We start from the raw sequence: 16,676 nt of genomic DNA, 5'->3' as shown, positions 1-16,676 counted from the left end.
AGTGTCGCTCTGTGGATTCCCACCTATATTCAGCTCCTCCGTGGAATTACCACTTAAGAGAATACACTGCTCAAAAAGTGCAATCTTTTCACTTCTGTAGATATGGTCCTTTGTCTGCTGTAAAAAAGGAAACGGTCTCATATAGTCACTTATGCTTATTCAAAACGTTTATTCTGTAATGCTAGTGTAAGACAGTTGAATTCTTGTAGGAACAGTTGCTAAGAGGAAAGATTTCAATGTGAATTCATTTGAATATGGGTGTGGTGTTACTGGATTGAACGTTTCCGTGGCTTCCACATGTCACGTTAAGAGGAGGACGGGTGGGGGAACCTCCAGCGGAGAATGGCTCCGTCGGCGCTGGTGCTGATTAGGGTCCTGTTGTTGGAGCAGAGCTTGACGCCAGTGATACTGCCATTGTGAGCTATTCCTATATGGGTTACTACACCTTCCATGTAGTCCCACACCTTCAGCAGCTTGTCCTCTCCTCCTGCCATGAAAAATATGTCAGTAACCTGAGAGGAGTTTGAGTAAAAGCACGCATTATAAGGTCAGTAGAAGAGATGCAAACACGCTAAGCACAAGAGCACAAGACAAATCTATGCATTTAATAATACAGTTCTTTAAAATGAAAGGCACGAACAAAAAAATATACTCACAGAAAAAGACAATCATGCTTTGATCAGCTATGAACCGGTACAAGTATGAAAGGATGACAATCTATATATTGAGTGCTCGCATACCCCCGAGAATTTGTTGATTTCAGCTCATTTATTTTTGGTTGAATTATATTGATGGGAAAATCAGTAAGAGGAGCACAGCAAACACATACAGTAACGAGCAGCAGATGGGTAAGGGGCCATTACCTGTCACAAAGTGTCTGCCATCCTCTGAAATGTGCATGCCATTGATGGCCCCGGACTGCGAGCCCTCCAGCTCTCTGATGGCGGAACCGTCATACACGTCCCAGTAGGAAATCTGCAGTAGGAAGTTAAGGCACAGAAACCCTGAAATGTAGTCGCAGGTATCATAACACACTCATCACTCATCACTGCTATTGTTTACAGAGGAGCCGGTGTCCAAGAAGGAGGGAGATTAAAACATATGTTAACTGTGCATGGACTTCCTCTTTCACTGAATCGCACAAGGATGCATCATAAAAACAAATAACCTTTTAATCTTTTTTTCTGTAGTTTGGTGGGCTTACTGTACGAATGATGTAGCATCTCTACGTTTTTGAGGTTTGAGGTCACATATTGATAATATGCAATATTTAACCTCAAACTACCTTTACTGCTCTATTATTCTTACTCTGTATGGAAATGTGTGGTCCTATGGTTAGATTCTATCAAGCTCCCACCAGAAGTGGAAGAAGTATTCAGATCCTTTCCTTCAATAGTAACGCCGCACTGTGAAAATACTCCACAAGTAAAGGTCCTGCATTCAAAACCTTACTTCAGCAAAATTGACTTAAAGTATCAAAAGTACTCATGCTGCAGCAAGGTCCCTATCAGTGTTTTACTATTATATCTAATATTACTGCTGAATTATTGGGCATGTTGTATTTTACTGTTGTGGATGTTTAAACTTGTACTCATTTTAACTATTTTATATACTGGGTACAGCAATGCATCACCTTCTATAAGATCGTCATATGTTTGTGGTGTCGCTGTCCTGTATCCTGAACCACATATCTCCAAACAGTCAACTTTTCATGAGTTCAGAAAAACAGAACTGTCTTTAGCTTTTTGACAATGTGACATTGTTTTATCAACCCATAAAGGTTGAAAAAAATTGAAATTGAGAAAATGAAAATGAAAAATTCTAATTTAAAATGACCAAATATGGAGATACGTGATTTTCCCTGGACATGAAGGGTATGAAAAATTGCAGTCTGAGAAGTAACTAGTAACTAAAGCTGTGAGAAAAGTGTAGTGGAGTGAAAATACAATATGTGCCTCTGAGAGTAGTGAGGTAGAAGTACAGCATTGTGTGAAATGGAAATGCTCAAGTGAAGTACAAGTACCTCAAATTTGTGCAGCACAGGACTTGAGTAAGTCTACTCTGTTACGTAAATGTGAACTAGTTACATTCCACTGCTGCCTCTCACATACACACCTACTGAAACCCGGTTTGCTGATCTAAATGAGATTTAATCATCCCTTGAGCTTCGCAGCTGTCAAAGTATCAAGTCTCACAAAAGGCAATTGTTAGTTGAAGTTATTTATAGCGCAGGCAGCAGAAACATCACAGAACCACACACCACCAAGGACCCTTTCTTGTTATTTATATGACCAATCGGATTACATCTTAAAGGTTAGGTGCTGAAAATAAAAGACTTGGAATCAGTCTTCTGAGTCATCCTGTATGAAGGAGTTTCTAACAGAGGATTTAGTGGCACACTTTAGCACCAGTTTCAGTCCCTATGTGTGTTTAGAAGTCCAGAAGCTAGTTCAAAGCAAGTAAAACGCAGGCTGAACAGATCGCACTTCAACGTCAATCAATGGATAAAAGCCCAACACACCAGAGATCTAATTACTGAAAAATCTCTATGCATACTGTCTGTTATGCTGCTGAAGAAGTTTACTGTTGAACCAAACCAAATGAAATCAGGCGCAGCATTACATAAGTAGTGGTACACAGAGCTGCTCAGAAGAAGCCCAGCATTTATAAGAATAGTCTCTGAGACAGGATTTCATTCTCCACACAGGCCGAGGCTATAATGCATTAAAGGAGGGGAAATGTAATCCCGCACAGACATATCAAATACTGTTGGTTTTTATGGAATGAAAGAGGAACAAAAGGCTCAGGGAGAGACAAAAAGAATTGTATTGATAGTTTCAGAACTGCAGAGTGATTCTCTCTGGCCCTTATAAGCCACAGGAACATTTCTGTGGGGGGGCGCCTGAAACTGCAGTGTTCCTCTGACACGGATTCGCTAATTCATATGGAATGGCTTGCTGATGTTATTTCCACCAAATAACTTTGCAAAACATAATTTAGGAAAACACAGGCACAACCAGAGGGGGAAATGGTTCATTATAAGCACTAAATAGAAAAAGCTCTGAAATCCGTCCTTATTCAGCACTGTGTCAAATGACATGAGGCTTGCAGCTGTACGGAAGATGCAAATTCACTCAGCCGAGGTGTGTGTTTCGAATGTGTTTACCAACATGAAAGCACCATCTTTCCAACTGACAGTAAACAAAGCAGTACCTCTAAGAATACCATGAAAGAGAGATCAAAATAATATTATACGTACAGTATTCTGTACATCAGGATATGACCAAAGTTACTGTAACCCTCCCCCTCATTCTCCCTCGTGTCACCTCTTCCTCCTTGCCACAGTCACAACCACTCCCCCCTTCCTTATCTCATTTCGGCAGCTTATTAGAGACTCCCACCTGTGTGAGCTGTTTCGGCCCATCTGTGTTCCCTCCACCTCAGCCTGACAAACTGGCCTACAGCCACAACATGGGCCACCAGGTTATTAATTACATGCGGCAAGCGATGGCCAGTCTAAAACGTCGAGAGCTCAGCTACCTCACTAAGTCCTTATAGTAGCGCTTGCTTTAAAAATACACATTCAAAATGAGCCACAGAAAATTAAAATGTATTATACGGCAGCTTATTTTGTTGGTAACGCACTACTCATAATACATTTGCAACTACGATTCCAAAAAAGATGGGAAGCTGTGTAAAACGAGGATGGAGCGAGGTTCACCACTTTGTGAACACAGGATAGTAATACATGGGATCATGAACAACTTGTAAAACTGTTGTCGTTAAACACTTTTTGTGTGCAAATGATTTCATTGTGTTTTTATTTACATTTTACACAACATCCCAACTCTCTCTTGGAATCGTGGTTGTGTTATGTGCCCATGTGCCCCTGCGTTATAGTAAAGACACAGAGAGAAAAGCCCTTATGGGAACATCTGGATGGTTCCCACTTTGATTCCAGCCAGGGAGTTTTGTCTCATGCCATCTTTCCCTCTCCCTCTCTTTTGTTTCTTGTCTCTCTATACTGTGATACTATCTAAACAAGACAAAAAAAGCTATTAAAATCTAAACTGGACATGTTGCTGAGTTAATACTGTGTTGTAACACTATTTTTAAAGATGTTTTATGTTTATAAACCACAGCGTTAGTAACTGCAAACAATACAATAAGCCTGCTTTTCAACTATAATACCTGTCCACTAAATGCACCCTCATTCTTGACAATAAAACTACCTCTCCCTGACCCTCCACTCGCCTTTGTTTTTTTTCTCTTGACCACTCTCATTGTCTTCCCTGTTTCTCTCACTGATGTTAACTTTCTGCAAATCTCCTCACAGAGGCATGCTGGGACGTGATGAAGGCCAGGAGTCAGGAGAGGAGAGGGAGAGGGAGCAGAGCGTTGGTATTTGTTCTCCCAGACAGAGCGCCTGTGTCCTGGGATGAGCAGATGGTGGATCTGGCTGGCGCTCGGGTGGCACAGGCACATCCGCAGGAAGGCACGAACACCACGGCACTCCCTGCGTCTCTCTCTCTCTCTCTCTCTCTCCACTCACTCAGCACATCCACAGCGCTGCGTTAATCAGCACAACTTGTCCTCACCTCTCAGCATGCAGGGGAGGCAGCAATATGTGTGTGGCCAGGTTCAAGAGGTATGGATGAAGTGTATAATAAAGGAAACAAGCATTCCAATCTGCCATTATGAACTTCTGACCTCATGCACAGAAGTGGTGCAGAATTAATCGAAATTACTCACAAAAATGACAGGCTTTTTAAAGGGCTCAGTGTTTTTGTCACAGTGACTAGCAGCCGACACAATGGCCTAATTATGTTGCGCTGAGAAACAAATTACTAGCTTTTCAAACTAATCTACGGGCATGCAAGTGTGTGTGTGATTGTGCAAGTCTTCACTGTGCTCCTCTAGGCTGATCTTACCAGAGCGGCAGGCTTTTCTCTCATGCACACTGACTGGAGATTATAATAACAATAACAGCATAATGAGACATCTAGATTACGACTGCTGAGTGCCAGTCTCTTTGCACCCTGAGGGATTTTCAATCATTACAACCAGTTTTTTTTTTTCTTGTGAGGCACGACTGGTGAGTTTTATGCACTCTGACACACCGGTGCATAAAACCAACTGAAACAAAACTTGATGTGAAGATATCTGAGCAGATATCTGAGGGCACAGACATGGAATGTACTGGTTGGGATATAAATTGAGTAAAGAATTGTTAAAAAAAAAGACCTGCCAACTGGAATTGCCTTAAAATGAAGGCATGAAATGAAATTAAGTGAGTTCTGAGCAAAAGTGTAAAAGGCCCCAAAACACACCTTTCTGTCAGTGCCACTGGTGATGATCTGGTATTCCTTTGGGTAGTAGCACACCGTCCGGAACATAGTGTTGGCGATCACCATTTGAAGACTCACAAACCGCCTACAGCAGAGAAATGTAGAAGCGACAAAGGATTAAAACAAAAAGAGAGAAGAGAGAAGGGTAACTTTCAACAGTGTCGTAGTAGTAGTGTAGTAGTGGAACAGCCCTGTGCAGTTTAATGTGACATAAAATGTTGAATTTTTCAAGCAAACAAAATAAACACAAACCCATTGGTATACCTAGACACAACTGTTAAATGCACTGTGCACTCACACCTGCACAGCTTTCTCTGCGGGCACAAAAATAATTACGTCTCTGTCTGGTAACGGTGTCGATCCATTAAAGGCTCTTGCCTGACTAATATTCTTCACAAACATCACCTTGCTGGTGAGCACACAAAAAAGGGAAATCCGTGCTACTCTTGACGAACACAGCCTGGAAGCCTTTAATCCACAGACTTGTTCATTGAGGAGGAGAGACGGTGAAAAAAAACATGACCACCATCAGAGTTTTTTATTCTCCTCACAGAAGAAGCCCAAGGATTAAAGGATTTTAAGCTTTCTTCATAAAGAATGCTCTGGATTTCTTTTCATTCCCGCTGTACCAGCCAGACACCGATGAACAGCTTCAGCCTTTCTCTCTCATTAAAACTCAGACCTCAAGGCAGCGCTCTTCATTTCGTGGCTGTGTATATCACTTGCTGTTATGTATAGTGTTTCATGATATTACTAAAAGCAAATGTGAGCTCCCTAAAAAAGAGTATTTCAAGCACTAACTACACATGAATAAAGCTTTAAAGTGGAAACATACTGTATTTGTGTCTGCATAGTGTTTGGGTACGCTGATGGTTTACTCACACTATGTCCCAGATGATGCAGGCGCCATCAAAGCTGGCAGTGACACACTCTTTGTCGTCGCTCTTGATTTTGATACAAGAGACGGTGGCTTTGTGCTCCTTCATGATCTCCAGCAGCTTATGGCCAGACGGCTGCAGCTCCCAAACACGCACCTACAATAGGTGAACCACAGGAGATCTCTTTTACATCAGATATGGCACTTAAATAGTCTCCAATCTTTGTTTCAATGACTGGTAATGCAGTTGTACCACTATGGATACAAAGATCAGTATGTATTGATCAACAGCATGCCTTTCTTCCTTTTTAAATTTGTCATGCTGCATTCATCCTGTGTGCCACAGTGCTCAAACTCATAAAATGTTAAATATGTAATGCAGGGTGACACAGTGTCTACAGTATAGTCTTGGATCTGGTTTATGGATTTACTCCTGTGACCATCTTGATTTAAATTCTCCTCAATGATTCACAGCAGATTTTCTCAGAAAGAAATGACCCATTCAAATTTCAAGGCTTCGCTTGAAACGTACACATTTTCATCCTCAAATGGATTTCATCAGACTGAGGAGAAATTCACAATAAACACCACCAACAGCTGCCCAGGACCGGTCGAGACGCAGCTGCGGCAGGAACGTGTCTGCCACTCACTCAAAATGATCAAGCTGGAATTCTTTCCTCCTCTGATCAGTTTGGTCCTTTAAACATTTTGTTATGAAATAAGTAGGCTGGGTAACGAGGTTAGCTATGAACTAAGGAGAATAATCATGCCAGCATGGTGACAAAACAGAAAATAGTGCAAGTTGTGCAACCAACCGTCCCTCATTCGCTGCACACGGTGTCTGCTAGCAGACAGTTGCTGACATCTTGGAGGAATTCGTGAGCACATCAATTGTAAAATGTAGCATTATCATTGTGGAGAAATCCAGTGCTTTCATCTGACACTGAACATTGCACCATTTTCAAAGAATTCCATGTTTATTAGTGTCCTGTGTACTGACTTGCCCCTCTCCCCCTCCACTGACAATCCTCTTGCAGTTCCTGGTGCCAGCGATGGCCGTCACACCCATCCTGTGTGCGTTGTGAATGATGAGCATGAGGCGGCCGCTTTCTGGCGCAAACACACGAATCTTGCCATCGTTCCACGCTGGAAGACAGTGAAATCAAATCAGTCAAGATTAATTTGAGTCAGTATGTGAAATGGTTGGAGTATGTAACTGAGCTACAGTTCATACTAAGAAACAATATTATTTTAAGCTCTGGTCTCTTGTTTGCACATGTCTCTCTATGATTCCTACCGCTGATGATGCTATGTCCGTCAGCCATGAAGTTCAGGGAGTTGCAGGTCATGTTGGGTACAGTGATGCGCAGTAGCTCTTTGGGCTTGTCTATGTGCCACAACCTGATGTCCTCCTCGGAGCAGGTTGCAAATAATTCAGATGTTCCACTAGTAGAAAGACAGAAGAGAGAAATGTAGAATCACAGTGAAGTAAACGTGGGTACAACCATTTATTATAAAATAGTGCTTATCATATAATTATAATTATTGCAATTATCCACATAATTAATGAAATGATGACATTGTATTCAATATATTGCCCTGGTGTTTGCACAATTTTCAAAACCAACTGTTTTTCTAAGGTTGTGATTGACCAGCTTGGATGAGGTAAGCATGTGTCACCCTCTAGTGAGCAGAATGAGGTACTGAAGTCATGCATTATGTGATATACATGAGGTTTCAGCAGTTTGCACAAAAAAAAAAGGCATGGATCAACTCACACTAGAGGCAAAGGAGCCATCGCTTGCAGTGTTCAAAATCATTTAAAGCGAACCCATGAGCAAAAACACAGGCCGTACAATCTCATGGTTGTTTTTGTTTTATTATACGGTGGATGACACAGAGGACACTGTTTTTCTTGCATTTGTTACAATTTTAGAATGAGGGGAAATGTATGAGTGTGAAGGAAACATAGAGAGAGCCAGGGAGCAAACTTGGCATTACAATGTGCTGACTGGCTGACTTGCAACTGTTGTTGTGCAAACAGAGAGCCAGGTCTTTCTCTGACTATCCACTGTGAATCTACGCAGGTCAGCACACCGACTGAAGGTAAACAACAGTTTTTGGCGTGTCGTTGAGTGCTTGTAAGTACGACCTCAGCCTCATGTCGAGCTTGGGAACACACTGAGGATGCACTGTTGTTTTTGTTCGACAAATACGATAACAGATTGAAAATGCTGAATCAGACAACAGACCATACAACCTCAAACACTCATATGCAGAACTGAACAGGCAGCTGGCCTAACACTGTTTGATGTTTGTGGTTCATGTAGTTAATTGGAAATTTTGACAGTGAGTCTTTTGATGGAGGATTTATATTTCTTGACAAATTCAAAAGCTGAAATATAAAGGCCATTTTCCATTTTATTCTCACTGGTGGGTGTCAGAGCCAAACATAAAAAACCTAGACTGACTGAATTGTCTGGCTGCTACTTACAAACATAAGGCTATATCCTTGACAGCACTGCTGTGGCTGGTGGAAAGGAGTTCAGCTGTGAAGTTCTCATAACTGAAGCGGTACATCTGAGCAGCCTCTGTCCCAACAAAGAACTGTTGGCCCGCTCCTCTTAGAGCAATGGAGGTCACCCCCTTTTCCAGCTGGACTTGCCTAATGTGGGACAAGATGAAAAAGCCAATAATGAGCAATATAAAATAATGGCACAATAAGTGTGTTTTAATGGGGATGATTCAAACGACACAGTTGCAGGACTCACTTGAGAGTTTTGAAGTTCGTCCTGGAACACAGAGTGAAGGTGCCAGATCCAGAGCCTACAAGCAGGTCCCCAGACTTCAGTGTCCTGAGCACAGTGACACCCTGCACAGAAAAGACAAGATTGATGAGTTATACTGTACAGTCTGAAAATGTTATTATTGACAGAGGGACATATCCTTTTATCCATGTCCTTTGACACTATCTGAATCATATATTTAGAAAGACCTGGTGAGTATTGCCAAATATTGCAGAGCTGTCTGAATTAGTTCCAGAGAGTATAAGCCAAAAGTAACAGTAAAGGAACGTACCCACAATAAGACTGTTTTCAGGAAAGACAGGGACATTCATAATGATCCATAAAAGAAAGAAATTGCAGTGGCAGGTCAAAAAAAAAATCATGACATGAGTCCTTGCATGCATGTTGAATAAGGTAAACCGTTCAACCAGCTCTATCTACTCAGCAGGAGACCTGAGTATAAAAGGCAGAAGGTGAGTGAGCAAGAGCTGAAATGTCCTTCACAGAGCCAAAATTAGGAACAGAACAACTCCTTTTGTGCTGACCTACCAGGCTGAATTTTGCTTTAACTGGGCCACAGTCACTCAGAAGCCCCGTCTTCAGGTTGATTTTCATGATGTCTCCACTGGTGGTGCCGCAGTAAATGAAGCGATCATCCTCTGAAATCTGTGTGATAATACAAACAAGACAACATGAGCAGCACTACTACTACTACTACTGCAGCTGTACCACCAATCAGACTTCTAGCAAAACCCATTTTGCAAAACTCAGGTGGACCTCAAAATGGCATCATACCTCTATACACCTCACAATCCTCTTCAGCTTGCCCATCTGACACTCTGTGGGCCTGATCTTCCTGTTGGGGAGATCCAGCTCCCAGACTCGCAATGTTCCACTGCCCAAAAAAGACCAATCATATTAAAATACTTAGAGAATAATACGATTGGTACATTAACAAGAAGGAATGTGATGGAGACATTTTGAAGGTGGGTATGCTCCGGAAAAAAAAGCAATTCGATATGTTGAAATAATTGCATCCATGAGTTTCACTAGGCTGACACCTGGTTTCCAGAATACTAGTAGAAACCACTCACTCACCTCCCGGCAGAAACAAAGATATTGTCGTTTGTGTTCGAGTACTGCAGAGTGAGGCAGTGGCCCGCACTGTGAGCTGAAGCTGGGCTCCCACAGATGGCCTGCTTGGTCTCAATATTCCATACCACTATGCTGAAAACACAGAAAACACCTCACGCACTCAGTAATGGAGAACATGTGCAGCTGAGTGAATTTACAGGCTGTACGTTTCTTTCTGGATTCAAGAAAGGCTTGTTAAGTGTGAGCATGTGCAACTAAGGTGTGGCCGTTCTATAAAACTTTCAGTAAAATAGAGAATTTTCTTCCCTCCCCTTCTTTTCACTGAAGAACTGATTTGAAGGAAATTACTGTATTCACCATGTGTTGCACAATTTGTGTAAAGTTGTGTACTACTGTCCTGCCTGATCATATGTATGTCTTCCTGTACAGATTCTTGTGTGACACAGTCAGATTATTTGGGAGTGAGCACATGTACGTGAAGCTTACCTGCCATCATCCTGACCCCCTAGGGACACCAGGTACTTGTCGTTAGGAGAAAAGGCCAGTGCCTCTACTTTTGCCTTGTGGAGCAGTAGTTCGGCATAGATTGTTCGCTGTGCATAGTCCCAGATAAATACAGCAGCCTACGATAATATGGGTATATTTATTCAAAACATTAAAAGTGATACATAAATGATAAATCTGTTTTGTCATTCCTAGCTGTAAAGGGATTGAAGCCCACATATTTCTAACACGAAACAATGACTGCTTATTTATGTACTATACAGTATCAAAAGGGAAGACACATTTAACAGGTGTAAAGATGGAAGATGGTGTAAGAGATTTAGCTGAGTTACCCATGTCAGAAACTTCACATAAGGAAAATGAATGTGAACTACAGCTACCTTAAAGCCCATAAAGTTGACTTGTCCAGAGGCAATATATGATCCACTTTTGGACACTGATATACAGGACACATTGTTCGTGTGTCCATGCAGGAACTCCTGCTTGCCATCTTTGATTTTCTTAAGAACGACTGTGCATCCCAGAGGATAGATCAGGTGCTCTCTGTCTGGATGGACCCTCAGGCCAGAAAACACACGTCCTGATGAAACAAAGTGTAGCATAAAACCTCACATGTTTAAAGATAGAAATGGATGAATATAAACTATTTGTGATCATGATGGATGCTGTCTCGTATTAAAAGTGTGGCTGAGCAGACAGATTGCAGTCACAACCTGCAACCCTTCTCCTGTTAAACAGATAACTAATCCAACCAAGTGCACTGTTGGGTCTTTCTATAGCTCAAAATAGTAAGCAAATACAGCTGCAACAACTATTTGATTAGTAGTTATTAATCGCCAGCTATTTTGACAGTTGATCAACCGGTTTGAGAACATTTAAAAATAAATAATAATAATAAAGTTAAAACCCTCGCTGCCCTGATAGCAGAGCTCTTCCAACACTTTATTCTGCTACCTCCGCATATGATCAATTTAAAACGCAGCTTTGACATTTAAACTCTAACGATTGCTAAACAACATTAAACACAACAATTAAAGAGAGGGCTAGCTGTATTCCTTTAAATTTTATTTGTTGCCACCAAGCAACTTAAAGCTAGCTTTGTTAGATGATCAAGTTTGCAGCAAAACTTACCATTGAACCCAATTACAGCCTCCAGTTCAAGTTGAGGCACACCTTGCGTTTCAAGAGCCATGGCTGAAAAAGTCAATCTATTATCTCTTTATCCTGTTATGTGTTAATGCCTGCTTTCATCAATAACTTCAAATTTCGCTACAAAAGCTAACGCTACGGTTATGTTTCCAACAAGGCCTGATTGCTTTTCGGCTAGTAACACCAAACAAACGTAACCTAGCAACAGCCGGAGTTCTGACCGCTGCTGTCATTGGTCGGCGACACGTCCCCGCTGCCTTCACATGCCGTTGGAAATTTCTCACCCAAAGAGTGGTGAGCATAAAAATCTGACGACAAAAAGGCACAACACTGGCGATTTAAAAAAGCCGATTAGGTGATCAAATCTAGAGGGAAATCAAATATTTTCCTTAATAAAACAAACACAATAACATTCTTGAGACACATTTTTACTGTGTCTTAACTGTCATTTTTACAAGTAGGCACCAGGCTGCAGAATTGTTTTGTACACAGTAACAGACGTCATACACAATAAAAACATGCTCTACTTGCAGTGATGAAAACAGTTTATTGGTGGCTGTGGCTTTTGTTTTTTTAAACAAAAGAACTTTCCAGAGAGACTTATGTAGCTCAAGGTTCAATTCACATCTTCATGGGCACAACTAAAATACATTTCAGCACATTAGCTCAATATGTATTTCAGAGACTTCAGGCCCATTGTGTTGTTGCTATGCAGTTAACTACAGCACTATCTAATGTATCTGCTTATTGACAGTAAGCAACCATGTACATGTAGATAGAATCACAAAGAAAATCAATGGATTACTTAACTACACAATATATAAGCTATCAGTAGCAATACTGAACAAATTGGAAATTTTTAAAAAAATATGAAAAAGTTCTATATTCATTTTAATTTCACACAGCTCATACCCAACAAAAACTGCTGCTGCACTCTCTACAATTCAAACCACCGTAAGGTAATATACCTGCATAGAGAACAGTGTAACAACACTTTTCTGCTCTGAGTCAGCATAACATTGACCATTCTGTAAAGAACTTGATACAAGAAAAGAAAAAAATGTCAATTTTGGCATTTCACCATTTATGATGGGCAGCTGGCAGCAAAACCAAAATTAAAAAAAGTAAAACTTTCTTTTATCAACTGCAGTAAGAAAATCACTCAGCTACTGGTATGACCTGAACCATGCACGAATCTTGCTGGTTACAATTTATGTGCTTTCTACAGTACTGTTGGAGAGGCAGCAGATAACATCAGATTAAATTAATCACCATTAGAAAACAGACATTTAGTCAAGACTATAGTCTGGCATTTCCATTAATCAGATGGTGGCAGACACTTGGTCAGTATTTTATCTATCAGTCTTATCAGTTTCTTGTCAAATAAGAGTTTCAGGCCTTCTGGCAGGGCAGCTCTGCTTTGGTTGTGTCAGACCTTCTGGTTCATGACAGATAGTCATTCACCTTATGAGAAATTCGTCCACATCTGAATTCAGGCCCAAATATGTCAAAAAAGAAGGAGAAAAAAAAAGCTTCCCCACATACAGTGGTATGCTTAGATAGCAACATAATCTGTGTTTACCCAATTAACAGAATATATCCATGCAAAACATAATATAACATCAATTTATACTTCCAACATAGTTCAATAAACATCAGTGCCAGAACACTTACCTTCTGGCTTTGATCAATAAAAATATTGGGAGAAAAAAAATGGCTCATCTGGAGCCATGAGTGATATTTTGTGGACAAACAACAAAGCAAGTGGATTCTCACAATGCTTGAAAATTAGTTGTCAAAGTACAACAAATTACTACAAATTAGTAAATTTTAGATTGACTGTGGCTCCAGGCAGATTCTATAAGGATTTAACTTTTATTTTCAACTGCTGGGATTCTCAGAGGGTCCCTCAAAGCTTGGTATGTCTTTCGATGTGTCCATAGACATCTGTTTGTGTGTGTGTGTCCTCCGGTGTCTGCTTAGAGAATGGCTCCACGAAAACCTGCGGCCACATGTTAGGCACAGATAGGGTCTTTCTCCTGTGTGTGTACGCTGATGTTTTGCCAGTGACTTGTATCGTGTGAAGGTTGCCCCACATTCATTGCAAATATATTTCTCAGACTTAATATGAACATTTTGTTCGTGTTCTTTCATGTTGCCCAGTTGTGAGAAGCCTTTACCACATACGGGGCAAAGATGTGGTTTCTCTCCCGAGTGGGTCAGTCCATGAATGTTCAAATCCCGACGAGAATAAAATCCCTTTCCGCAGATAATGCATTTGTACGGTCTCTCCCCTGTGTGCCTCCTCATGTGTCTTTTAAGCCCTTCTGAGCGGGAGAAGCAGGTGTCACACAGGGTGCATCTGAAAGGTTTCTCTCCTGTGTGGGAACGGAAGTGTCGCCTGAGCTCTGAGGCCTTGAAGAAACACATCCCACAGTCGGCGCAGCGGTGAGGTTTTTCTGGCTGCTCCTCGTGCGTCCTTTCGTGGGCCTTGCAGTGGCCTGACTCGGAGAATCCTTTTCCACAGACCGAGCAGGTGAAAGGCTTCTCCCCGGTGTGGATTCGCTTGTGACGGACGAGCTTGTTAAGTTTACTGAATGTCTTCATGCAGTATGAACACTGATGAGGAACCTTCGGTTTCTTTGAGTGTGTGCGCTTATGCCTCTCTAACTTTGAAGGCCTGTTGAACACTTTTCCACAGTCAGGACAGGGGTGCTTGTTAGTCCTACTGTGGCAATTCTGGTGCCGGATCAGCTTCTCTTGCTGTGTGAAACTCTTGTCACAATGCTGACACTGATGAAGAGTCTTGGGCTTCCTCGTGTGTACGGGTTTATGTCTCTCTAGCTTCGATGGTCTGTCAAATACTTTGCCACAAATGGAACAAGGGTAACACTTGTCTCGCTGTTTGGAGTTCTCAGGCTCTGTTTCAGTTGAAGCATCATTGGAATCTGATTCTGAGATCACCTTCACAATGACTTCTCCTGGACCTGAGGAACAATCACATTGAAGAATATCCTCTGAATATTTTACTCAACAAATTGACTGCGGAAAAAAAATCTCTGCACAGTACAATTTTCTTTTATCAGTGACTAATATTCTATAATAATTAAAATAAAGTGAGCATACAGAGGAAGCACAAGTGAGGTTTTGGCATGTTTGTGATTTCTGTGATGCATTTTAGAAGGGAAGGATTCAATGACTGAGTCCAGTGTGACAAACACATGTAACCAGTGTTTACAGTTGCAGACTAATTTTACTTTACTGAGAGCTTTACTTATTCAGTCTCCTGCAATCTTACACCTTAAAACAACTTTCAATCTAGTGCTGCGCATCAGACAACTGCACCAAAAACATACAATACATACAATACAACGAAGCACTAACACTTACTTTCCTCTGAAGATTCAGTTTTGGGGTCAGATGTAGTGTCTGGGCCCATGACCGCAGCCTATTTACATACAACACATAAACAGACACAAGTAAGAACTGGAAGATTAAATCAGCATTGCAGAGCAGTGATTCAGGACCTTTGAGGCTGAAACTGACAGATATTAAATGATTTATATCTATTGTGTTTAACATATAACATAAACAATCTTGATCAATTCCCTTAGATTTGTTTCTGTGTTCTTGCTTGTGACTGTGAAATCCTATTGTAAGTAGCCATGCAAAATTGTATCTTAAACTTGAGCGATCATGTCTTACAGTGAAGCACATTTCTGCCCTTGGACCCAAACAGTTGGTGCCATGATGTAGCATAGACGTGTAAGAGTAAAGAGAAATAACGTGTTAATGGCGATTTCAACAAGATCCTGCTACTATAGCATATTCCGCAGGGTTCATATATTTGACTCAAGTTAGTGATTTTTATCATTCACATGTAGCATTCCTGTCCAGATATAAGGCCCTACCATATTCTTACTGCAAGATGACAACCAGTAATGTGGCGATAATGAGGACACCACAGAGGAGCGTGTGAAGCAGCTGTTCTACCAGCCAGTCCGATCTGGAAGTTTTACAGGGCGATTATATGAGCTATGTAGAGATACTCCTCTGACCAACGAGTGGCCTTTTTCAACAGATATCCAGCATCTCTGAAGCAGGGTTACGCATTTACAAAGCTTCGTTGTGGGGTTATTTTTATAGCACCATCGCCTCCTGAGATAGATACTATTAATATGATCCACCAAACAGCTATTGATAATGCTGGCTTTCAGGGGTCGAACTGCACATCAGCAACGTGTAACTTATTTGAGTAATGTAAGAGGAGGACAGGGCGAAAAGGGACGAAACGTTACAGAGTGCATATCGAACTGGAAAGCTGTAAGTTCTGCTTGAGAAAATATACTATGTAGACTATGCAGGTAACATCTGCAAATGGGCAGGACAACTAAACAGAAATGATCTTGAATTGAGTTTAGCATTAATAAATGTGTCATGACAGAGAATCATCCGCCGTTGAATGGTTAGCGCAAGCTATTTTACTGCTGAAGTGGGTGTAAAAAATGAGAGTAGATGACTGTTTATCTGGGACACACACGTACACAGAACGTGCTAGGTAAGGTTAGCTAACTTAGCTAAAGCTAACGTTGTTGTCGCGGTAGCTATCGTTAACAACGCTGTATAAGATTAAGCAGGGCGTATAAAATTGAGTCCCACCTCTCTGATAATCCTTAAAACCGAAGCTTGTCACATCTTTTGTCCGTAACGTTTTAAATTTAAACCTAAGGTTACTTCACATAGACATGCAGCTAGTCGCAGCAGCTTGCTAAACAAGCTAGCTACAGCAGTGTTGAGTTGATGCCCGTTCTCTTGTACGATACCTTCAAACGCTATACGTAAGATCAGAAGTCAAAAGCTTCCGGAGAAAAGTTGTTATTGATTTCTACTATATTTCACTGTTAGTGTACCACATGG

At 41.2% G+C, this 16,676-nt stretch overlaps 2 protein-coding genes across 2 annotated transcripts; both read right to left on the bottom strand.

Annotated features, from left to right (window-relative positions):
• Positions 1 to 305: 305 nt before the first annotated feature.
• Positions 306 to 11,802, bottom strand: cfap52 (cilia and flagella associated protein 52). The gene is made up of 14 exons (XM_041934245.1): positions 11,742 to 11,802; positions 10,991 to 11,190; positions 10,593 to 10,729; positions 10,110 to 10,238; positions 9,807 to 9,906; positions 9,561 to 9,677; positions 8,997 to 9,097; positions 8,720 to 8,890; positions 7,523 to 7,671; positions 7,226 to 7,371; positions 6,231 to 6,382; positions 5,331 to 5,433; positions 864 to 975; positions 306 to 487 (listed from the first exon to the last, which is right to left on the bottom strand). Exons 1-14 carry the CDS (start codon positions 11,800 to 11,802, stop codon positions 306 to 308), a joined length of 1,860 nt encoding a protein of 619 aa, XP_041790179.1.
• Positions 11,803 to 12,297: 495 nt separating this feature from the next.
• LOC121604173 (zinc finger protein OZF-like) lies at positions 12,298 to 16,632 on the bottom strand. Its single transcript, XM_041933612.1, has 3 exons — positions 16,419 to 16,632; positions 15,150 to 15,207; positions 12,298 to 14,746 (listed from the first exon to the last, which is right to left on the bottom strand). Exons 2-3 carry the CDS (start codon positions 15,196 to 15,198, stop codon positions 13,641 to 13,643), a joined length of 1,155 nt encoding a protein of 384 aa, XP_041789546.1. The 5' UTR covers positions 15,199 to 15,207; positions 16,419 to 16,632; the 3' UTR covers positions 12,298 to 13,640.
• Positions 16,633 to 16,676: the final 44 nt, after the last annotated feature.

The sequence above is a fragment of the Chelmon rostratus genome, chromosome 3 (genome assembly GCF_017976325.1).
Source record: "Chelmon rostratus isolate fCheRos1 chromosome 3, fCheRos1.pri, whole genome shotgun sequence".
Lineage (NCBI taxonomy): Eukaryota > Metazoa > Chordata > Actinopteri > Chaetodontiformes > Chaetodontidae > Chelmon > Chelmon rostratus.
The sequence above is the reverse complement of the archived record's forward strand: the minus strand, read 5'-3'. Positions and strand labels throughout refer to the sequence as shown.